Raw genomic sequence first — 25562 nt, 5'->3', positions numbered from 1 at the left:
TGTTGCTGTGTGTGTGTTTTTCTCCCCTGTCTCTCTCTCTCTCTCTCTCTCTTCTCTTTCTTTTCTTTTTCTTTCTCTCTTTTTTCTCTGTCTCTTTTTCTTTCTTTCCCTTTCTTTTTCCACTTTCTGTTTTTCTATCGTTTTCTTTTTTCCTCTCTTTTTTTCTCTTTCTCTCTCTATTTTCTCTCACTCCTTTTTACTTTCTCTCTCTCCTCTCTTTTCCTTTTCCTTTCTGTTTTTCTGTCTCTTTTTCTTTCCTTTTTTTCTCTTTCTGTCCCTCTGTCTCCCTCTCTTTCCTTTCCTCTTTCCCTCTCTCCCTCTCCTTTCTCTTTCTCTCTTTTCCTTTTTTCTTTCTCTCTCTTTTTTCTGTTTCTCTCTTTTTCTTTCTTTCCCTTTCTTTTTCCACTTTCTGTCTTTCCTTCTCTTTCTCTTTTCCACTCTCTTTTTTCTCTTTCTCTATTTTCTCACTCCTTTTTTCTTTCTCTCTTCTTCTCTCTTTTCCTTTTTCTTTCTGTTTTTCTGTCTCTTTTTCTCCCTCTCTTTTCTCTTTCTCTCCGTCTTTGTATCTCTTTCCTTTTCTCTAGCTTTCTCTCTCTCCCTCTTTCTCTCTCCATTCTTTCTGTATCTTTTTTCTTTCTTTCTTCCCTCTCTTTTCTTTGTCTTTCTCTCTCCCCCTTTCTCCTTCCCTCTCTGTCTCTTTGTGTCTCTTTCCTTTTCTGTATCTTTCCCTCTCTACTGCTTTCTCTTTTCTCTTTCGGTCTCTTTTTCTTTCCTCCCTCTTTTCTTTGTCTCTCTTTCTGACTCTTTCTCTCTCTCTCTTCTCTTTCTCTCTCTTTCTTTCTGTCTCTCTTTCTTCTTTCCCTTTATCTCTCTCTCTCCCCCTCTCTTTTTCTCTCTGTCTCTCCATCTGCCTGCCTGGCTCTCTCTTTCTTTTTCTTTCTATCCCTTTTCTTTCTTTCTTTCTTTCTTTCTTTCTTTCTTTCTTTCTTTCTTTCTTTCTTTCTTTCTTTCTTTCTTTCTTTCTTTCCTTCCTTCCTTCCTTCCTTCCTTCCTTCCTTCCTTCCTTCCTTCCTTCCTTCCTTTTCTTTCTTTCTCCTTCCCCCCTCTCTTTCCCTCTCTTTCTCTCTCTGTCTCTGTCTCTCCATCTCTCTCTCTCCCCCCTCCTCCTCCTCCTATCCTTCCTCCCCTCTCTCCTATTATTTCATAAAACGTCTAATTGCAGGCTTTGGGGAAAATGGGCTGCAAAGGGAAACGAGACCGGGTCTCGCTCGACGCAGGTGGATAATAAGGCTTTTGATAGAAAAGTGGAAAACAAATCATTTACTCGCAAGGCAGGAGAAACCCTGCTGGTTTATTACGGAGTCATTATGCAAATCCTTTCGCTTCTTATATATATATATATATATTTTCCGGTTTGGCTTCTGAAAAAGTGAGGCTTTAAAGCCGAGAGGAACCTGCAGGGATGAAAAGGCTGTGGATGATGGGACAGGTGGCAGGGCCCATCCTCCTTTCCCAGATTCACCGCTTCGTCTCCAGAAGGGTGTTTGCCTCTCAGGACAAGACAGGAATCCTGGAGCGGGGAGGGGCCTCAAGAGATCAACGAGTCCAACCCCTGAGGTTCCCCAAACCGGGTTCACGCCAAGGCCTGTGGAACTCCCAGAATTCTCCCAGCCCTGACTCTTGAGCCTGGGGGATTCTGGGAGTTGAATGTCGTCCACCCATCGGGGAGTTGCCAAGGTTCGAAAAGGCTGCACGGAAGCATCTGGGACATATGATGTCCTCTAATGTTCTCCAAAGAAGGAGAAGAGCCAACTTCAAGTGGCAGGCAGTTACACCGGCTAAAAGCTTGACTGGCTTTGAGGATCCTCCTGGTGTCTATCCTGAACCACCATCCTTGGAGTTTTAATCCTTGGTTCTGGTGCTGTCCTCTTTCTCCTTCTCTCTCTCTTCCTCTTCCCCTTCCTTCTCTTCTTTCTCCTCACCCCTTCATCCTTTCTTTTCCTTCTCCTTCTCCTCTTCCTCTTCCTCCTCCTCCCTTTTCTCTTCTTCTTCTCCTCTTTCTCTTCCACCTCCCTTTTCCTTTTCCTCTTTCTCTTTTCCTTCTCCTCCTCTCCTCCTCCTCCTCTTCTTCCTTTCTTCCACCTCCTCCTTTCCTCCTCCTCCTCTCCCTTCCTCCTCCTCTCTCCTTTTTTTCTTCTTCTCTGCCTCCTCTTCCTCCTCCCTCCTCTTCTTGTTCTCCTTCTCTTTGCTTCTTCCTCTCCTCTTTCTCCTTCACCTCCCTTTTCCTTCTCCTCTTCTCCTTCTCTGCCTCCTCTTCCTCCTCCCTCCTCTTCTTGTTCTCCTTCTCTTTGCTTCTTCCTCTCCTCTTTCTCCTGCACCTCCCTTTTCCTTCTCCTCTTTCTCTTCCTCCTCTTCCTTCCTTTTCCTCCTCCTCTTCTCCCTCCTCCTCTTCTCCTTCTCTCCTTCTTCCTCCCTTCTTCCTCTCCTCCTCCTCCTTTTCCCTCCTCCTCTTCTTCCTCCCCCTTTTCCTCCTCCCACAAATATCACTCCCTTCTATCACGGATTATGTCACCTATTTGGGTAATGAATTTATCTGCAAGAAAACCCTCAAGTTAAGAGAACACCAAGGACCTCCTCCTTCTTCTTCCTCCTCTTCCTCTTCCTCTTCCTCTTATACTAATCCTCCTCCTCCTCCTCCTCCTCCTCCTCCTCTCCTTCCTCCTTTTCTGACAAGCAAAGTCAATGGGTAGGCTAAATTCCACTGAACACGTCAACATGCCACTCCCTTATCTGCACCGATTCCCTGAACAACTGCGGCTCGAAAGGTCATAAAATGGGACAAAATTCACTTTACGACTGCCCTCCTGCAGATGTAATTTATACCATTTCTCTTGCCAGGTTCTGAAGGTGTGTCCTTTCGTGAATAATTGAAGCTGGAATTAAATATTCTTTATTTAAAACGTTGCGGGTGTTCTTAGGCTTTTGCGGGTGGGTCAAGTTGATCTCTGAGGTGCCCCCGCCAGGCGTGTAGATTCTTCATTCAAAGTTTTTTTCTCTCCTTCCCACACATGCAGCTTTGTTCTGCCAGAGGAAACAAGGTTTTTTTTTGTTTTTTTGGCGACACAGACAAGTGTGCTTGTTTAAAAAAGAATAGAATGGAAAAGTTTCTGGAAAGGTCGATTTAACTATTTTGGGAAGTGGAGAAATTTTTTATTTTGTCTTTCTCAAAAAGGCCTGATCAAGATGATGCTGAATTTCTTTTTTTTTTTTTTTTCCTCTCACGGAGCTCAAAGAATCCTTTTCATGTGTTGTGTGGGCCTTACACAACACAGCGACAATGTCAGCTCAAGAATTCAGACGACAAAACCAGACGGCTTGGATGGAACCGGTTCTATTCTTCTCCTCTTTGCTTTGGATGTGGGCGCGATCCAGATCCAACCTGAGCTTAGGTTTTAGGGGAAGCGGGGAAACCACAAAGGTTTCCCCTAACAAGGGACCTCGGGATGGTTTGGGAAATTGGACGTCCACGGACAGAAATAAAGAGATCGGCTGTTGCAATCATCTTCTTTCTTCTTCTTCTTCTTCTTCTTCTTCTTCTTCTTCTTCTTCTTCTTCTTCTTCTTCTTCTTCTTCTTCTTCTTCTTCTTCTCCTCCTTCTCCTCCTCCTCCTCCTCCTCCTCCTCCTCCTCCTCCTCCTCCTCCCTGCAAACCCCTTCAATCACTGATGACGTTCCCTAGTTGGGTCATGAAATGTCTGCAAGAAAACCACCCAGCTGAGACAGCATCAAGGACCCCACTGTCCTTTTCTTCTTCTCCTTCTCCTTCTCCTTCCTCCTCTTCCTCATTATTGTTGTTGTTGCTGTTGTTTTTGTTGTCATTATTATCATTACTATTATTGTCCTCATCCTCAGATTGGTCATGAAACGCCTGCAAAAAGCCACGAAGTTCAGAGAGCACCAAGGAGCCCATAGTTGTAATCTTCCTCCTCCTCCTCCTCCTTCTCCTCCTCCTCCTTCTCCTCCTCCTCCTCCTCCTCTCTCTCTCTCTCTCTCTCTCTCTGTGTGTGTGTGTGTGTGTGTGTGAAATACTACTCATGTATCATCACAAAATCTCCAGAACCGTAAAGCCTACAAACTTGAAATGTGGCACATATGTCCCTCTTGGCTTCTAGGTGCTAAGAAAGGATTTTTTGAAATGACCACCAGAGAATTTAGAATATTTCCTATATTATTATTATTATTATTATTAACACACTCTGATGCTAAGGAGTTCTACTCCCCCTCCCCACCTGGAAAGAAATCTGCTCCAAATGCAAAACGCAAGCAGAGGAGAGGAGGTTCAATTTCAGTTTCAAAGCAGCACCAAGCAGCTTTAGTACAGAACAGTTGAGCTAAGCCACGCCCAGGCTCCTTGCTGTCTCCTTCTTCTTGCTCACACAGCAAATACTCTTTCAGTTTCCAAACAGCCCTCAACTCTCTCACACACTGACAGGACGCGAGCCAGATGAATCCTGATGGATGCTGGTAGGCAGAGGCAGTGTTTTCTCCCCTCTTACTTTCCTCCCCAAAAACTAAGCCCGACCACGTAAGTTTCGTAGCAAAGCACAGGTATTCAGCTAGTAGATGATAAGATAAGGTGAGATGAGATAACATAAGAAACAAGAAAGAAGATATAAAGTAGATATAAGATATAGGATAGGAGGGGAGGAAAGGATGATATATAAGATAAGAGATAAGAGATGATATAAGATATAAAAGATAAGATATAGGATAGGATAGATGAAGAGAAGATGATATAAGATCAAATCAGATACAAGACTTTTCAACTCCTTCCCTCAAAACGACGCTATAGAGCACTGAAGTTTGCAGATGACACAACAGTGATTGGTCTCATTCGAGACGACGGTGAATCCGCATCCAGATGGGAGGTTGAATAACTTGCCTCGTGGTGTAACCGGAACCATCTGGAACTGAACACACTCAAAACCGTAGAAATGGTGGCAGACTTTAGAAGAAACCCTCCCATACGACCACATCTTGCAATACTAGACAACACGGTATCAACAGTAGAGACCTTCCAATTTCTAGGTTCTACTATATCACAAGACCTAAAATGGACACCTAACATCAAAAACATCATCAAAAAATGCAGCAACTCAGGAAGCTCAAACTGCCCAAGGAGCTGCTGATCCAGTTCTACAGAGGAATGATGGAGTCTGTCCTCTGCACCTCTGTAACTGACTGGTTTTGTTCTGCAACCCAACAGGACAGACACAGACTTCAGAGGGCAATTGGGACTGCAGAAAAAACAATTAGTACCAACCTGCCTGCCATGGAGGACCTGCATCCTGCATGAGTCAAAAAGAGGGCTGTGAAAATATCTACAGACCCCTCACATCCCGGACACAAACTGTTTCAACTCCTTCCCTCAAAACGACGCTATAGAACACTGCACACCAGAACAACTAGGCACAAGGACAGGGTTTTCCCGAATGCCATCCCTCTGCTAAACAAATAATTCCCTCAACACTGTCCAACTATTTACAAAGTCTGCACTACTATTAATCTTCTCATCACTCATCCCCTCCCACTTGTGACTGCATGACTGTAACGTTGTCGCTTGTATCCTAACGATTTACATGCACTGTTTCCTAGTATGATTTGATTGCTTATTTGTACCCTATGACTATTATCATTAAGTGTTGGACCTGATGATTCTTGACTCTTGACAAATGTCTCTTTTCTTTTATGGACCCTGAGAGCATTTGCACCAAGACAAATTCCTTGTGTGTCCAATCACACTTGACTAATAAAAGAATTCTAATTCTAATTCTAAAGATAAGATAAGATAATGATAAGGTAGGGTAGGGTAGGATGGGATGAAATAGGAAAGGATATAGGATAGGATAATCTTTAATGTCACTTTTTTCTGTGAACACACTGGCACAAATTAAAAAATGAAATTCTGAAGCCCATCCTCAAAAGGAAAAAAAATTAATATCCTATCCTTTTCTATTATATATATGTGTGTGTGTGTGTGTGTGTGTGTGTGTGTGTGTGTGTGTGGTATTCGGCTTTGTTCGGGTATTTTCCCACATCATTATAGTTGTGCTTTTAAAAGTTGTCACAACGTTTCGGCAGAATCTCATCTGCCATCATCAGGCTTCTGTATTGTGTTTGAGATTCTGCCGAAACGTTGCGACAACTTTAAAAGCACAACTATAATGACGTGGAAAAATACCTGAACAAAGCTGAATACCATACATGTAAGTACCCGCGAAAACTTAAGAAAATAGATAGATAGATAGATAGATAGATAGATAGATAGATAGATAGATAGATAGATAAAGAAAACATATATATACCAGTATATATACTGTATAAAACCACACACAGACACACACTTAAGTCCTTGAATTTCTGGATCCTTTGAAACTTGGTGGAGAGAAGAGCACACACACTGCTTTGAATAATTTTTTTTCTGTTTGTCATCCTTGCAACAATGCACAGAAGCTTTACAGGTAGTCCTCTACTTATAACAACTGCTCAAAGTCGCAACAGCACAGAAGAAAAGTGATTTACGACTTGTTTTCCCCACGTACTGCTGACCACTGCAGAATCCTCACCCTTTCGTCACGTGATCGAAATTCAGGTGCTTGGCCACTGACTCGTATTTATGACGGTGGCAGTTCCCCCCCCCAGGTCACGTGATTCCCCCTTTGCGACCTTCTGACCAGCCACGTCATTGGAAGAGACAGATTCCCTTAACAACCAGGTTACCAACTTAGCAACTTGCAGAGATTCATTTAACAAGTTCTGGCGCAGAAGGTCTTAAGACGGGGCAAAACTCACCAACTGTCTCATTTAGCCACAGAAAAATGCTGGGCTGGGTTATAGTCGTAAGTCAAGGACTCCCTCCACCCTTTGTTTGTTTATCTTATTATTTATTATGGAATTTGTCACCCATCTCGCGCCAAACAACTCTGGATGAAGCATAGCATAAAAACATAAATAAAAATTATAATATTTTTGTTAAGATAACAAAGCAGATCGTTTTAATGCCCAGCCGCCCCAAGGGAGAGATAACAGATAATCAGAGTTGGAAGGGGCCTTGTAGGTCATCTAGTCCAACCCCCCGCCCAAGTGGGAGACCCTACACCATTTCTGACAGAGGGCAGTCCAGTCTCTTCTTAAAAGTCTCAAGGGATGAAGCTCCCACAACTTCCGAGGGCAACTTCTGTTCCATTGAATATACAATAATAGAGTTGGAAGGGACCTTATAGGTCATCTAGTCCAACCCCCCGCCCAAGTGTGAGACCCTACATCATTTCTGACAAATGGCAGTCCAGTCTCTTCTTGAAAGTCTCAAGTGATGATGGCACTCCCACATCAATGCTCAGTGGAACCTCTCAAAAATACCCAACGCAGAGACACTTGAAAAGACTCTGGACAGTCACTTGTCTGAAAAAGTTCAGGGTCTCCTACTGGAGCAGGGGGTCAGACTAGAAGGTCTTTAGGGTCCCTTCCCCCTCTGTATTCTGTTCTGTATTCTGTCTGGGGAATTCTGGGAGTCCAAGTCCACAGGTCTTAAAAGTTCCAAGCTTGGACACCCCTCCTGGTCCAGGGTCTCTTGCTCAAGCAGCGGGCTGGACTAGAAGACCTCCGAGATCCCTCCCAACTCTTATTATTCTGTGTTCTGTGTACGTCATGAAACTGGCACCAAAATTGCTGAACAAAGAGGCTTTCTTCCTAATTGAAGCAGCAACATTAAGCTGAAACAATGCCTTACGTCTGTCAACCGTCCTGGGCTAGGAAACCGGCAGAAAACAATGTGATACACTGCATTTTATATTTAAAGTGGAAAGAGCAGAAGAGAAATGACTCTGAGAATGGCTAACAATTAATCTTTCACAAGTCCTTCCAAGACTCCAGGCTGAAAGCAGAACCATGAAATGCCTATGGCCAGTTTGAATAATAGTTTTCAATTTTGGGGGGGCAGATAGAGATTCCCCAAATTGTTTGAAGAAGGAAGGGAAGAAACAGACCAAAATGGGTGTGATACGCAATATTTTGCCACACCATTTGCACACCCAAAGCCACTGGGCCCACTGAAGTTTCAAGCCACAGCACCCACGGGGGTGAAGACAGGACTGGGCCAGCGAGCCAGGAACCCCAATGGGAGTGTGTGGCATTTTGGGGGTGGCTGATGGAGCAGAGAACACCCCACCTTCTCCCTGGGTGCACCTGCCCCCCCCTTCCGTCTCCATTCGGCTTAGATTTATTTTAATTGCGTTTTAAGTGCCGGATCCATTTTAACGTTTGATAGTGTGTTTTAATCAACGTCTGTAGGCAGCCCAGATTCACCTTTTCAGCAGACAAGTTTAATAGATAGGTAGATGAAGAGAGAGACAGACAGACAGACAGACAGATGGGATGAGATAGATAGAAAATAGATGGATGGATGGATGGATGGATGGAGATAGATATAGATAGATAGATAGATAGATAGATAGATAGATAGATAGATAGATAGATAGATAGATAGATAGATAATGGATGGATAGATGGATGGATAGAGATATAGATAGACAGACAAGACTGATCATATAGATAATTATAGTTAGATAAATAATGATTAGATAGATAGATAGATAGATAGATAGATAGATAGATAGATAGATAGATATGGATGGATAGATAGATAGATAGATATGGATGGATGGATAGATAGATAGACAGATAGATAATGGATGGATAGATGGATGAATAGAGATATAGATAGACAGACAAGACTGATCATATAGATAATTATAGTTAGATAAATAATGATTAGATAGATAGATAGATAGATAGATAGATAGATAGATAGATAGATAGATAGATATGGATGGATAGATAGATAGATATGGATGGATGGACAGATAGATAGATAGATAGACAGATAGATAAATAGATAGATAGATAGATAGATAGATAGATAGATAGATAGATAGATAGATAGATAGATAGATAGATAATGGATGGATAGATGGATGGATGGAGATATAGAGATAGACAGACAAGACTGATCATATAGATAATTATAACATAAAAATGATTAGATAGATAGATAGATAGATAGATAGATAGATAGATAGATAGATAGATAGATAGATAATGGATGGATAGATGAACGGATAGAGATATAGAGATAGACAGACAGACAAGACTGATCATATAGATAATTATATTTAGATCAATAATGATTAGATAGATAGATAGATAGATAGATAGATAGATAGATAGATAGATAAATAATGGATGGATGGATGGATGGATGGAGAAAGACAGACAGACAAGACTGATGATATAGATAGTTATAGCTAGATAAATAATAATAGATAGATCGATAGATAGGTTATAGATGGATGGATGGATGATAAAGATAGATATGATAAATGGAGGGATGGATAGATTACACATAATGATAGAGAGATAAGATTGATGATAGATGATAAGAGGATGGATGGATAGGTAGATGATAGATATGTAGAGATAGATAGGCAGATGGGTGGAAGGATAGACAGACAGATAGACAAGAATGATTGATGATAGATATAAATTGTAGATAGGTAAATAATAAGAGAAATAGATGAGACTGTAGATAGATAGATTATGGATGGATCGACGGATAGAGATAGATAGATAAATAGATAGGTGAGAAACACAAATAGATGAATGGATGGACAGACAGAGAGACAGACAGATGAGATACATCAATGGATGGATGGGTATAGATAACAGATATAAGAGGCAGAGATAGATAGAAATGAGAGAGAGGCAGGCAGTGCACAATATGCCCATTTTGCATCCATGTTCAACTCTCTCCCTGGTTCTTACCTTTGGTTGCAAGGTGGGCAGCTGAGAGGCTGGCACTGGGGCATAGCCGTGGCTCTTCCTGGCTCCAGAGGACGGGTACTGCCCCACGGCTGGGGGATACGCTGGCTCAGGCTTCCAGGTGCTTCCAGGGGGCCCGTAGGAAGGCTCGGCTCCCTCCCAGCTTCTTTGAGGGGCGCTCGGCAGCGGCGCGGATCCGTAGCCCATCGCTGGCGGGGGCACGTAACCGTAATCGGGTGCCCGCGGGGGCGTCGGCATGTAGGGCCCCATGGGAGGAGCAGGCTGGGGGGCCAGGCCACCCCCGTACTGGGGAGCCGAGGGTGGGAAGTGGGAGGCAGGATGAGCGGACTTCGCCTGGACATTGAACGGGGGACGGGTAGAGGTGGCGGCCGTCGCGTAGGGTGCCGCGACGGGCTGCGGCTTCAGGGTCCCGACGGGCGTCACCGGGATGGGCTTGGGTGTGGCTGACTTTTTCGTGGCGGTCAAGGGAGGTTGGTTGGGAATGACCATGCGCTTATGCCCTGTGACCGGAGTGGACGCGGCGGGGGTGGTCCCGGGAGATCCGCCAGGAATGCCAACAGCCTGCAAAAGGAAAAACAAAACAAAAAAGAAGAAGAGTAATTTTGAGACTTGAGCTCTGTCCGAATGTCTTCATTAGATAACAGATCATCAGAGTTGGAAGGGACCTTGTAGGTCATCTAGTCCAACCCTCCACCCAAGCGGGAGACCCTACACCATTTCTGACAAATGGCAGTCCAGTCTCTTCTTGAAAGTCTCAAATGATGAAGCTCCCACAACTTCCGAAGGCAACTTCTATTCCATGAGTTGATTGTTTTCCACGTCAGAAAGTTTCTCCTTATTTCCAGGTTAAATCTCTCCTTGTTCAGTTTCCATCCATTATTCCTTGTCTGGCCTTTGGGTGCTTTGGATAATAGCTTGAACCCCTTCCTCCTCTCTGGGGCAGCCCCTCAAATATTGGAAGATGCTCTCCTGTCTCCTCTGGTCCTTCTCTTCCCTAGACTAACGAGGCCCAGTTCCTGCAACCGTTCTTTGTATGTCGTTGTTGGTGACGTAGGCTTCTCAAAATCGCAAAGCAGACCCCTCGTCCCAACAAAACCCCTTTCTCTTTAGGCTAAATGTGAATTCCTCATTCAAATCCAGCAAAGTCCTGGCCAACAGTCTTTCAAGAGTGATTTACAACTACAGACCTTCCTCAGGCTTGGAGAGTTGCCAGGCCGATAGCTCCCAAACGCCATGCTGTAGCAGCAATTGCTTGGCAAGAAGTCAGGAAACAGACCTCCACACTAATTAAACAAACTCATTGTCTCCTGCAAACCCCGCTCCCCTTTCGCTCCTCTTTTATTTCCTATAGGAGGGGCCATTCAACGTCCCCCTGTGGCTTTACTCCCAAGTCGAGCCTTGTTCCTTAGCTGTTCCGTTCCGTTTTGTTTTGTTTACTTTATTTTATTGTCATTGCACCTCGTACAACGAAATCAAACACCATCTTCAGTGCACATCATGACCATGAAAATAAACATCCTTCACCCTCCACACATTGAACCGAAAACCCCCAACACCGCACCAACACTGCACTATACAGTAGAATTCAAAAGAGCTCCTGCCCTGGGATAGAAGCTGTTTTTCAGCCTATTTGTCCTTGTTTTTATTATTATCCTGTACCGTCTGCCAGATGGTAATAGTGCAAAAAAGGGTGCCCAGGAGGAGATGGACCTTTGAGAATGATCCTTCTTCTGGCAGCTCTGTGCATGAGCACACTGGGAACAGGCTCCGGCTGTTCTTCTTCCCCACTGATCTCCGGCTCCAAAGGCAGCTGGTAACTGTTGGATGGCCCTGGCCCCATTTCTGCCTCTGACGCAGAGCCCTCATCCGAGCCTTCCCTAGACTCCAGGACAGGCCCAGGTTCCTCCCCAACCTCCTCACTGTCCCAGTCTGCCGCCAGCTCCGCTGGCCGCTGGCAGGCCACAACAGTTGGGTTCGAGAGCAGCAGCTGGAAGGTGAGGTGGACTTCAACTCCCAGAATTCCCCAGCCTGCCAGCTGACCCTAGGAAAGGATCCCTGTTGGGCGGGGCGGAGCAGAATTTCATTTTATTTCATATTCTTATTTTAAGAGAAGAAGAGAGCTGGACAGGTCCTTGGAGGTCTTCTAGTCCAACCCCAGTGTTCCTCACCCCCTGAGCATGAGAAGCACTGGACATGGCTGGCCAAAATATGGAATCTGTTAGCCCCTTTACGGAAAGACAGCTGACCCTTCCTTGGCTACTTGGAAAAGCTGCTAACCAAGATTCCTTTAGATCAGGGGTGTCCAACCTTGGCAACTTTAAGACTTGTGGACTTCAACTCCCAGAATTCCTCAGCCAGCAAAGCTGGCTGAGGAATTCTGGGACTTGAAGTCCACAAGTCTTAAAGTTGCCAAGGTTGGACACCCCTGCTTTACATTCTGCAGGATCCACTTTGCATTTCTTCTGCTTCTAGAGGACACTATTTTATTCCTGTGTTTATTTGAGCCTCTTTGTAAGCTGGCATCTGGCTTTAGCTCCAGTAAAGCTACCGCATCTCAGCCTCGGCTTAAAATTACTTTCGTGTGTTATGGAAACTTCTTCGTTTGTGTTGACAGAGCCAGACACTGGGGCTTGTCAACACACAATGCAAGGAAGCTTCTGAGGTGTTGACTTTGGGGCTCTCCTTTTTATTTTATATTTTTTTGCAGCTTGGTAGTAGCCGGAAGGTTAATTTATGGTTCACGACATGGTGCGGAAACAGGGAAATGGAGTAAAACCGGGTTAAGATGATGGGATGCAGCCCATACCGGTTTGCACCCGACGCGTGGAGTTAAGCCAACGGCGTTTTGCAAAGCTGAGATTTGGGGTTGTCGTGGGATATTGTGCAACGCTGGGTGTCAAATACTTCTTTTTGGCTAGACAACAAGTTTAGTTTACTTTACTTTACTGCCGTTGGACTTTGTACAATGAAATGAAGTATCATCTTTAGTGTACATTGTGACTATGAAAATAAACACACACACACACACACCCCTCCTTCGCATTCTATACCAGTGGTGGCTAACCTTTTGGGCTCCTGTGCCAAAATTGTGCGTGCACTTGCACGCTCTCAGTCGCGTACCAGCACCCAGAAGGCAATGCGCCTCCCCCCTCCCCCTACACATGTGCGAGCAACCTCCCCCCACCCCACCCCTGGCTGCCCCTTACCTGCACTATGCCTCACAGCTAATTTTCCGCTGGTTTGAGGCCTTTTTCAGCCTCCCAGAGGCTCGAGGGAGGCTTCTGCAGGCTTCTGCAGGCTGAAAACTAGGCCCGTTTTGTCACTTCCAGTATTTCTGGAAAAACAGGAAGTGATGAAACGGGCTTAGTTTTCGGCCTGCAAAGCCTGCAGAAGCCTGCAGAAGCCTTCCTCAAGCCTCTGGGAGGCCGAAAAAGGCCTCAAACCGGCCAAAAGTAAGCTGTGAGGCATGCGCTGTGAGGTAAGTTTGCCTGCAGTTCGCTTGCCGGCACAAATGGTTCTGTGCGTCACCTGTGGCACGTGTGCCATAGGTCGGCCATCATGGTTCTATACATTGAATGGAAAACCCCTGATATTGCACACACTATACAATAGGAGCAGGAGGGGGGGTCTCCAACCTTGGCCACTTTAAGCCTGGAGGACTTCAACTCCCAGAATTCCCCAGCCAGCAAAGCATACTCTCTTGCAATCCCTTCCTCTGCAATCTCTCTTGTTCTGACCCAAACCTGGTTCCAAGGAAACAAACACCAAACGGAGGTAACAGCATCTTAAGAATCTTAATGTTTCTTTACGAATTCCGTTCCTTTCACTATTAAAAGGCTGTTTCAAAATCATTGTCTTTGATAAGAACGAGCCTTGCCAAGGTGGTGCGAGGCTGCCAAGAACACCAGATAAAGTTACTAAGAAATATTTCAAACACAAGGAGTCTCCAAACACCAACCAAGATATTCCGAACGTCCACCGGGCTTGAGTGCAAAAACGTCTTTGCTTCCTGCAAAGAACTCCGGTTTCTCAGCTGGCTTTTATCCCTTAAGGGAGGGGCCATCACCTTGCAGCCTTACTCCCGAGTCGCCCGTGCTGCTGCAGCTGCTCTTTCCTTCGAGCAGTCCTGCGTGCATGCACATTGAGCACAGGCTCCTCGGGGGACTCTTCCTCACTGCTGCCAGCCTCCACCATCTCCGAAGGCATCATTCCACTCCCTGAGGGTCCTGGCTCCATCTCTGCATCACGCGCAGACCCCTCACCTGAGTCCTCGCTCTCCGAGGCCTCAGCCGTCCCCACCTGCTGCCGGCGAACCACAACACCTCTTTGGGAGATAAGAGAAAAAGAAACAGACACTGCTGGCTGGGGAATTCTGGGAGTTGAAGTCCAAAAGTCTTAAAGTGGCCAAGGTTGGGGACCCCTGAATTAGAGCAAAATTGTTGAAGCCGTTAGGAAAGAAATTATAAATCGATTTGCTGTGTGTGAAACCCGAGCTATATTTATAGCAAACTCCAGGCTGAATTTTCACACCTGTTTCCCTCCTGACGGGATGCAACTGGCTAGAAGCTACCCTGGTTTGCCCAGGATGCGCCCTTTCTATCAATACAGCTAGTCCTCGATTTACAACAAGTTCATTTAGTGACCGCTCAAAGTTACAGCTCAAGGTGACTTAACGATGGTTTTTTACACTTATGACCATTAATTGCAGTGTCCCTCTTTTGATCGTGTGATCAAAATTTGGATGCTTGGCAAATACGACTCGTATTTATGATGGTGCCAGTATCCCAGGGTCACGTTGAAGCAAAGTCAACGGAGGAAGCCAGATTCACTTAATGACCGTGTTACGAACTTAAGGACTGAAGGATTCACTTTAACAACAGTCATTAAGCAAGGTCATATAATGGGGTAGAACTCACTTAACAACTGTCTTGCTTTGCAATGGAAATTTTGGGTTTGATTGCAGTCGTACGTCAACACTACCTGTATTAAAAAGGCCACCAAGCTGTCGTAATTGAAGACAGCGGAATGCCTTTTTGACGGAAAACATTCGGACACCTTGTCTGCATTCGCACAAGAGGCAGCGGCAAAATTAACCCGTGTTTTGGCTCCACACAATACATGGCACCATGAACGAAACTCACCATCTGCTGATCTACCAAACGTCTCACCCAGATTAACACCCTCCCCCCCAAGTTTTGCACGGAGTTCAAATGAACTTTTATAGATCCCTCCAAGATCAGAGGTGGGATTCAGCCGGTTTGGACCGGTTCTACAGAACCGGTAGCAGAAAGTTGGAGTAGTTTGGAGAACCGCTAATGCCATCCCTTTTCTGCCTCCCTTTGAGTCCCAGCTGATCGGCTGGGTCTCCTTTGGTTGCCCTGCACAGGAGAACGGAGCTGGAAAGCAGGTTAAGTGGGATGGGGAGGGAATGGAGATTTTGCAGTATATCCATCCCTTGCCACGCCCACCAAGCCACGCCCACAGAACCGGGAGTAAAAGAAAATTAAATCCCATCAGTGTCCAAGATCCATTGAAGATCATAACATGAGAACAGCCGATATGTATGTTTCAACTTACCCAACATTATTGTGCACAAAACAGCCATAGCTGTCTATTTCTAACATGGATGGCATCCAAATGGAGGCGTTACCCTGAAAATGCCCAAGTTTGTCTGATCTTGGAAGCTAAGCAGGGTGAGGCTTGGTTGGTAGTTGGATGGGAGACCGCTTTGAGAATATGGGGTGATAGAGGCTTTGGTGTAGAAACCAGGAGACGGTGAGTTCTAGTCCCGCCTTAGGCATGAAAGCCAATTGGGTGACTTTGGGCCAATCACCAGGAGTCGGGGAGTTCTAGCTCCACCTTAGGCATGAAAGCCAATTGGGTGACTTTGGGCCAATCACCAGGAGACGGGGAGTTCTAGTCCTGCCTTAGGCACGAAAGCCAATTGGGTGACTTTGGGCCAATCACTAGGAGACGGTGAGTTCTAGCTCCACCTTAGGCATGAAAGCCAATTGGGTGACTTTGGGCCAATCACCAGGAGACGGTGAGTTCTAGCTCCGCCTTAGGCATGAAAGCCAATTGGGTGACTTTGGGCCAATCACCAGGAGACGGGGAGTTCTAGTCCCACCTTAGGCATGAAAGCCAATTGGGTGACTTTGGGCCAATCACCAGGAGACGGGAGTTCTAGTCCCACCTTAGGCATGAAAGCCAATTGGGTGACTTTGGGCCAATCACCAGGAGACGGTGAGTTCTAGCTCCGCCTTAGGCATGAAAGCCAATTGGGTGACTTTGGGCCAATCACCAGGAGACGGTGAGTTCTAGCTCCGCCTTAGGCATGAAAGCCAATTGGGTGACTTTGGGCCAATCACCAGGAGACGGTGAGTTCTAGCTCCGCCTTAGGCATGAAAGCCAATTGGGTGACTTTGGGCCAATCACCAGGAGACGGTGAGTTCTAGCTCCGCCTTAGGCATGAAAGCCAATTGGGAGACTTTGGGCCAATCACCAGGAGACGGTGAGTTCTAGCTCCGCCTTAGGCATGAAAGCCAATTGGGTGACTTTGGGCCAATCACCAGGAGACGGTGAGTTCTAGTCCCACCTTAGGCATGAAAGCCAATTGGGTGACTTTGGGCCAATCACCAGGAGACGGTGAGTTCTAGTCCCACCTTAGGCATGAAAGCCAATTGGGTGACTTTGGGCCAATCACCAGGAGACGGTGAGTTCTAGCTCCGCCTTAGGCATGAAAGCCAATTGGGAGACTTGGGCCAATCACCAGGAGACGGTGAGTTCTAGCTCGCCTTAGGCATGAAAGCCAACTGGGTGACTTTGGACCAATCACCAGGAGACGGGAGTTCTAGTCCCGCCTTAGGCATGAAATCCAACTGGGTGACTTTGGGCCAATCACCAGGAGACGGTGAGTTCTAGTCCCACCTTAGGCATGAAAGCCAGCTGGGTGACTTTGGGCCAATCACTGGGAGACGGTGAGTTCTAGTCCCGCCTTAGGCATGAAAGCCAACTGGGTGACTTTGGGCCAATCACCAGGAGACGGGAGTTCTAGTCCCGCCTTAGGCATGAAAGCCAATTGGGTGACTTTGAGCCAGTCCCTCTCCCCCCCGCTTCCCAACCTCACAGGGTTGTTGCTGTGGGGAAAAAAAAACCAGGAGGAGGCACATGCATTCCATAAGCCCGGCACCTTGAGTGATCTGCATCTCAAATGCAAATAGTATTTACTATTTAAATCACGGGTGTCCAACCTTGGTAACGTTAAGCCTGGAGGACTTCAACTCCCAGAATTCTGGGAGTTGAAGTCCTCCAGGCTTAAAGTTGCCAAGGTTGGACACCCCTGATTTAAATAAAGGTGGGGATACAGATCAATAAAGAATAAATCGATGCCTCCTCCTCCCCCCGCTGCAGCTCCTCCCCTCCTTCCCCCCGTGTCAAAGACACAACACGGGACCGCTGAGCTGTGTGAGTCAACGTACAAAGTACAAAGTACAACGTACAACGTACAAAGCTCCCCAGGGACCTCCAACGTCCTCCTCCTCCTCCTCCTCCTCCTCCTCCTCCTCGCATCAAGGACCTACATCACCTGGCCGGCTAAATTTCATCAGACCCAAACAAAAGGTATGACAACATCATCCCAAGCTCGGTGGCAAGCGATGGGCTCGTCTGCAAGGTTGCCAAGGCAACCTGATCCTTTCCTGCCACCGATACAATCCCCTTAATAAATGATTTTTTTTTGGTTTGTTTCCCCCATCCTTCCCCACTCCTCAAATAAAAGAACACAGCCTTCTGCCCCGAAATATGCAATAGATGTGAAATATGCAAGCAGGGGGGAAAAAAAAAACAGGGATAAATCAGCCCAGTCCTTCCTTGCACCACTCACTGACATTTTTCTCCCCAACGGACGGGAATACAAATCCAATATTCCTGGGTGGGATTTAGAGGCACGGAGACGCTTGAGGGCCACATCCATGCAGAAGGGGAAAATATATAAATAAAAATAGACAAGTGTTGAAGTCGCAATGACAAAGGTTCATTTGCAAACCTCAAAAGGGGTCTTTCAATGCGTGCAGGGACCAGAGAAGTTGGTGTATGTGGCACAATTTTATTTAATCTCTCCCTCTCCCTCTCTCTCTGTGTCTCTTTCACTCTCTCTCTCTCTCTCTCTCTCTCTCTCTCTTTTTTGTCTCTGTCTGTCTCTCTGTGTCTCTCTCTGTCTCTGTCTCTCTCTTTTTCTGTCTCTGTCTCTTTCTGTCTCTCTGTCTCTTTCTGTCTCTCTCTCTTTCTGTCTCTCTGTTTCTTTCTCTCTTTTTCTGTCTCTGTCTCTTTCTGTCTCTCTTTCTGTCTCTCTTTCTGTCTCTCTCTCTTTCTGTCTCTCTGTTTCTTTCTCTCTTTCTGCCTCTCTGTCTCTTTCTGTCTCTCTGTCTCTCTCTCTTTTTCTGTCTCTGTCTTTTTCTGTGTCTCTCTTTCTGTCTCTCTCTTTTTCTGTCTCTCTGTCTCTCTGTCTTTCTCTCTCTCTCTCTCTTTCTGGTCTCTCTCTGTCTGTCTCTCTCTCTCTCTGTGTCTCTCGTCTCTGTCTCTGTCTCTCTCCCCCAAATCCTCGTGGTTAGGAATATTATTTGCAGCGCATATGCACATCGGGAAGCCAAACAAGCCACAGGTACCCACCACTGTCTCAAAAGCTGGTGTGTTGTTTTTTTGGGTTTTTTTTTGCAAGAGGTTTGAAGTGGATTCTGAATCAGATGCTCTCAAGGTCCAAATTCAAATCTCATCCTCGCTACTATATGTATTATCTATGCTCTGTTATTGTTCTGTTTTTCTATTATCCCTGTTCCGTTATTGTTCTGGTTTTTCCCATTATTGCCACGTTATTCTTTTGCTTTGCATGTATCTACACTGAGAGCATCACGCACTGGAGGCAAATTGTGTGTCTATTCACACTTGGCCAAATAAAGGATTAAGTTCAGCTCCATTCAATCAACCGCCGCATTATCCTTGCTTTAGCTTTTGTGGTGTTGTCGCTTTTATTGTGGCGTCTTTGTGGGGTTGCGGGGAGCTGCCCTGAGTCACGGAGAGCCAGGTGGCATATATGTGTTTAGTACCTTAAATCGGGGGTCTCCAACCTTGGCCCTTTTAAGACTGGTGGACTTCAACTCCCAGAATTCCCCAGCCAGCTATGCTTAATCTCTTATGATCCCTTCCTCTGCAATCTCTCCATTTTCATTTAGTTCTCTTCATTTCAGGGAGTTGAAGGCCACAAGCTTCGTTGGCTGAGGGATTCTGGGAGTTGAAGGCCACAAGCTTCGCTGGCTGAGGGATTCTGGGAGTTGAAGTCCACAAGATTTGCCGGCTGAGGGATTCTGGGAGTTGAAGGCCACAAGCTTCGCTGGCTGAGGGATTCTGGGAGTTGAAGGCCACAAGCTTTGCTGGCTGAGGGATTCTGGGAGTTGAAGGCCACAAGCTTCGCTGGCTGAGGGATTCTGGGAGTTGAAGGCCGCAAGCTTCGCTGGCTGAGGGATTCTGGGAGTTGAGGTCCACAAATTTTGCTGACTGGGGGATTCTGGGAGTTGAAGGCCACAAGTCTTAAAGGGGCCAAGGTTGGAGACCCCCTGCCTTAAATTATCCATGAGCAATCTCCTAAGGGGGATGGACACTTAATACAGGACGTCCTGAACTTACAACACTTCGTTTAGTGACCATGCAATGTTACAATGGCACGGGGGGAAAAAGGTGAGACCTGATCGCTTTTCGCACTTGTGACCGGTGCACCACCCCCACAGTCCGGTGTCCAAAATTCAGGTGCTTGGCAACTGACTCGTATTTATGACCCGTCGCCATATCCCCAGGTCACGTGATGCCCTTTTGCGACCGTCTGACAAGCAATTCAAGGGGGGGAAGCCGGATTCCACTTAACAACCGTGTAACTAACTTAACAGAGGCAGCGATTCACTTAACAACGGTGGCAATAAAGGTCGTAAGATGCGGCAAAACTCACTGAACAACTTAGCAAGGGAAATTCTTGGGCTCAACGGTGGTCGTAACTCGAGGATGACCTGCAATCCACTGTTGGATTTGCAGGTTAAAAGTGGCAAAAAACTTCATAACGCAAATTCCTAAGCGAGGACCGTAGAATTATTTAAGGGATTATCGAAGAATATAAGCCATTCTGAGCAAGGTGTTCTTCCCAGATCTTAATTATGCACATGCTTATTTTAAAAACCAGTCTTGTTTTATTGCAACGTGGGAATTGTTTTCATTCCCAGCCGGTAATGAACCTCAAACAGTTCCTCGAGATAAGCACCCACCTTTCTTTCCTGTGAAATGCTGCCAATAACAGAAGTGTCCAATGAACGAGGGGAAAAAAAACCAACCGAAGTACAAAGAGCATCAAGAATGAATCTGAACCAAACAAACGACCATACTTCCTGCAAAGGTTTCCTCACCATGGCCTGACCTTTATCCCACATGGAAGGGGCAATCACCTTATTTATACCTTATGGGAGGGGCAATCCCAAGAGGATTAGAAGACTGGAGACTAAAACATGCGATTGAACGGTTGCAGGAACTGGGCCTGGCTAGTCTAGGGAAGAGAAGGACCAGGGGAGGCAGGAGAGCATCTTCCCATATTTGAGGGGCTGCCCCAGAGAGGAGGAAGGGGGGTCAAGCTATTTTCTAAAGCATCCGAAGGCCAGACAAGGAATCATGGATGGAAACTGAACAACCTGGAAATAAGGAGGAATTATCTGACAGGGAGAACAATCAACCCATGGAACAGACGTTGCCTTCGGAAGTTGTGGGAGCGCCATCGCTTGAGATGTTCAAGAAGAGACTGGGCTGCCATCTTGTCAAAAATGGTGTAGGGTCTCCTGCTTGGGCAGAGGATTGGACTAGATGACCTCCAAGGTCCCTTCCAACTCTGATTATCTGTAACCTCCCAGCCTTACTCCCCAGTCACCCCTTTTGTCTCAGCTGCTCTCGCCTTCTAGCAGCTCTGTGCATACGCGCACTGGGAACAGGCTCCCTTTGCTCCTCTTCCTCACTGCTGCCGGACTCCGAAGACTCCGGAGTCAGCACCCCACTCCCAGATGGTCCTGGCCCCATCTCCGCCTCGGATGCAGGACCCTCGTCCGAGTCCTCTCCACACTCCCAGACTGGTCCCCGTTCTTCCCCACTGTCCGATTCCGCTGCCGTCTGCACCGGCTGCCGGCGAACCACTACACAGGGTATCGATTCTTCTGAAATTAGGGTGGTCGGCTCTAATGAATTTAATATTTCCCAGATATCAAAGTTGCCCATTTCTTTATTGCTTCCAGAGCTCCGATCGAGGTTGGCATGGCAACCGACTTCCCCCTTTTTCCCTTATTATTACGGCTGGATGCACCATCAGCCAGATATTCAGAACTGGATTTGACAGTTCCGTCCAGGAAACCCGTTAGGAAATGATTTCTGGGCCCCATTTAAAGACCCCCCCTTTTTTTTTTTGCCATCGTGGTTCAGTGAATCACTGCAGCTGTTAAGTTCGTCGTACGGTCGTTAAGTGAATCCATCTTCCTCCCTCCCCCCTCCCATTGACTTCGCTTGTCAGAAGGTCGCGAGGCAGGACGACCATCGCAAATACGAATCGGATGGCAAGCATCCCAATTTTCATCCCATCGCCACGGGGGTCAACTCATAAAATATTTCTACGGTCTTTTTAGAGTGGCCAACAGAAAGGGAGGGGTGGGGGGGAAAGGGGTTTGAAAGAGCACTGCGGCAGTTTGGAAACTGAAAGTACATTCCATAAATGTTTTCAAAGATAGTAACTAGGTGACCGAAGTTTCTGCCTGGCAAAATTCTAACTGGAGAGCAAGATCGATGACTCTGGGCTATGGATGTGTCCCATTGGAGAATATATGAATTAGGATACACCCAGGGGTTGGGGGGAAACCAGGGTCAAGGGTGACAAGGAATTATGTGTCTCAGAGTCGGCTACACCCAGGTAGTGCCGGCATGTTAACTCCCAATAAATCCTTTTTAAGTTTTGGAAGTTTGGCTCGAGACTCATGATTTAAATGGAGCTAAGTGCCGGAATCCTGACAGACGTATTTTTTTTTACCATGTGTCTGCAGAGATTCTCGGTCACCTTGTGGCAAAGGTTCCGTTAAGCAGGGTCCCCAACCACCGGTCCGGGACCGGTACGTCCGCTGAACAAGTCCCCCGGGCCGCTGGTTGCTGGCGCCGCCATCTTTTTGATGAAAAAGTGCTTCCGTGAGCTTTTCCGGTAGAAAGCTCACCGAAGCACTTTTTCATCAAAAGATGGCGGCGCTCAGCGCTCGGTGAGCTTTTCTGGGTAGAAAGCCATTTCTACCCGGAAAAGCTCACCGAAAGCGCTGGCGCCGCCATCTTTTTGATGAAAAGTGCTTCCGTGACATCACCGGAAGCACTTTTTCATCAAAAAAAGATGGCGGCGTCCAGCTGATGCCGGTACCGGGCGCGGCATAAAAAGGTTGGGGATCACTGCCGTTAAGAAAACCCAACCAAGCCTGGGGGAAATCGTATAACTGCAATAAATTGGTTTTCTTTTTGTGTTGTACAGGTCACCTTCAAGAAGTGAGGAGAGCCGAATGTCAATGCATAAAATATTCCCATGCTCTTTTTAGAATTGCCAAAGGAAAGGGAGGGAGGAGCAGTGCAGCAGCTTGCAAACCGAAAATGCATTCCATAAATAGTTTTTCAAAGATAGTAACGAGGTGACCGAAGTTTCTGCCTTGCCGCGCAAAATTCTAACTGGAGAGCAAGATTGATGACTCTGGGCTATGGAGGTGTCCCATTGGAGAATATGAATTAGGATACACCCAGGGGGTGGGAGGAAACCAGGGTCAAGGGTCACAGTGAATTATATGTTTCAGAGTCGGTTCCATCCAGGCAATGCCGGCATGTTAACTCCCAATAAATCCTTTGGAAGTTTTGGAAGTTTGGCTCGAGACTCATGATTTAATTGGGGGGAACTGCCAGAATCCTGACAACGGGGATGCCGGAATGGTCGTAAGTGTGAAAAACGGCCCTTTTTTCCTTGCCGTTGTAACTTCCAATGGTCACTGAATTGAATTCTTGTCATTGTACGTATATACACAGTATACATACAACGAAATTCACATAACACCCAGAGACCAGACCCAACACGCACAAACACATATGACAATCCCCAAACACTTTCCCACCCAAGGTTCCCTGCCTCCTAAACACACACAAGCATCCACACAACAAACCAAGTAATACTGCCCAACGCCTCACTGATGGCGGTCCTTAAGTTCATTGTTAAGTGCAATTATACCTCTGGGATAAAAAAAAAACCTGCTCAGAAAACTCGTGTGGTCCGAGTTTTAATGGTTCTGCATCTTCTGCCAGACAGCAACAGTTCATAAAGATGGTATGTAGGATGGGAAGAGTAAATAAACTTGTTGTAAATCGAGGACTAGCTGTATTGATAGAAAGGGCGCATCCTGGGCAAACCAGGGTAGCTTTTAGCCAGTTGCATCCCGTCAGGAGGGAAACAGGTGTGAAAAATTCAGCTTAGAGTTTGCTATAAATATAGCTCGGGTTTCACACGCAGCAAATCGGATTATAATTTATTTCCTAATGGCTTCATCCATTTTGCTTGAATTAAATCCACGTTCCAAAACTATTGCGGGTCAGGAACTCCCTGTAAACTGGAGTGACTAGGTTTAGAGTAGGTTTTTCAATGCCAGCGGATGCATTCCCACAACCAGCTGACACAACCAGCTGCAGCAGGAATCAAGGGTCTGCACCCAGATGTTGAGACCGGTCTTCAAACTTGAGAGCTTGAAGGCTTGTGGACTTCAACTCCCAGAATTCCTCCTCCAGTCATGTTAGCTCAGGAATTCCTGGGAGTTGAAGTCCACAAGTCTTAGTTGCCAAGTTTGAAGACCCCTATTATTCTATCTCTCTCTCTCTTCTATTCTCTCTCTTTCTCTCTATCTATTCTACCTCTCTTTCTCTATCTATTCTGTCTATCTATTCTATCTATCAATTCTATCTTTCTCTCCCTCTATCTATTCTATATCTCTTTCTATCTATCTATTCTACCTCTCTTTCTCTATCTATTCTGTCTATCTATTCTATCTATCAATTCTATCTTTCTCTCCCTCTATCTATTCTATATCTCTTTCTATCTATTCTACTTCTCTTTCTTTATCTATTCTGTCTATCTATTCTATCTATCAATTCTATCTTTCTCTCCTCTATCTATTCTATATCTCTTTCTCTCTATCTATTCTACCTGTCTTTCTCTATCTATTCTGTCTATCTATTCTATCTATCAATTCTATCTTTCTCTCCTCTATCTATTCTATATCTCTTCTCTCTATCTATTCTACCTCTCTTTCTTATCTATTCTGTCTATCTATTCTATCTATCAATTCTATCTTTCTCTCCCTCTATCTATTCTATATCTCTTTCTCTCTATCTATTCTACCTCTCTTTCTCTATCTATTCTGTCTATCTATTCTATCTATCAATTCTATCTTTCTCTCCCTCTATCTATTCTATATCTCTTTCTCTCTATCTATTCTACCTCTCTTTCTCTATCTATTCTGTCTATCTATTCTATCTATCAATTCTATCTTTCTCTCCCTCTATCTATTCTATATCTCTTTCTCTCTATCTATTCTACCTCTCTTTCTCTATCTATTCTGTCTATCTATTCTATCTATCAATTCTATCTTTCTCTCCCTCTATCTATTCTATATCTCTTTCTCTCTATCTATTCTACCTCTCTTTCTCTATCTATTCCAGGGGTCTTCAGACTTGGCAGCTTGAAGACTTCAACTCCCAGAATTCTTCCAAGGCTTGTGAACTTCAACTCCCAGAATCCTCTTCCAGTCATGTTAGCTCAGGAATTCTGGGAGTTGAAGTCTACAAGCCTTTCAACTTGCCAAGTTTGAAAACCCTTGTGATAGATGATAGATAGGTGATAGGTGATAGATCAGGAGTCTTCAAACTTGGGAGCTTGAAGACTTGTGGACTTCAACTCCCAGAATTCCTCCTCCAGTCATGTTAGCTTAGGAATTCTGGGAATTGAAGCCCACAAGTCTTTAAACTTGCCAAGTTTGAAGACCCCTGATCTAGAAAGAGTGCAGAGAAGAGCAACCAAGAGGATTAAGGGACCAGAGGATAAAACAGATGAAGAAGGGTTGTAGGAACTGGGTATGTCTAGTTTAACGGTGAGAAGGACCAGGGGTGACATGATAGCATCTCCCAATGTTTGAGAGGCTGCCCCAAAGAAGTGGGAGTCAAGCTATTCTCCAAGCGAAAGAAAGAAAGAAAGAAAGAAAGAAAGAAAGAAAGAAAGAAAGAAAGAAAGAAAGAAAGAAAAAGAAAGAAAGAAAGAAAGAAAGATCTGAGCAAACTACGGATGGACAGAAGACCTGTCTACTTTGATGAAAAGAAGGACCAGGGGATAGCAGAAGGACAGGAGAGCATCTTCCAGTATTTGAGGGCTGCCCCAAAGAAGAGGAGTCAAGCTATTCTCCAAAGCAAAAAGGAAGGAAGGAAGGAAGGAAGGAAGGAAGGAAGGAAGGAAGGAAGGAAGGAAGGAAGGAAGGAAGGAAGAAAGAAAGAAAGAAAGAAAGAAAGAAAGAAAGAAAGAAAGAAAGAAAGAAAGAAAGA

The 25562-nt window shown here is 45.6% G+C and overlaps 1 protein-coding gene across 4 annotated transcripts in view; it reads right to left on the bottom strand.

Annotated features, from left to right (window-relative positions):
• Window positions 1–25562, bottom strand: part of LPP (LIM domain containing preferred translocation partner in lipoma) — a 249100-nt gene that overhangs the window by 71754 nt on the left and 151784 nt on the right. For all 4 annotated transcript variants that reach the window (XM_087965599.1, XM_087965602.1, XM_087965600.1 and 1 more), the window contains one exon: window positions 9879–10457. In XM_087965599.1, coding sequence (XP_087821725.1) covers window positions 9879–10457 — 579 coding nt within the window. The remainder of the gene's footprint in view (window positions 1–9878; window positions 10458–25562) is intronic.

This window comes from Notechis scutatus, chromosome 4 (assembly GCF_049901735.1).
Source record: "Notechis scutatus isolate UNSWTSFEM ecotype Mainland chromosome 4, rNotScu1.2, whole genome shotgun sequence".
In the NCBI taxonomy this organism is placed as follows: domain Eukaryota; kingdom Metazoa; phylum Chordata; class Lepidosauria; order Squamata; family Elapidae; genus Notechis; species Notechis scutatus.
The sequence above is the reverse complement of the archived record's forward strand: the minus strand, read 5'-3'. Positions and strand labels throughout refer to the sequence as shown.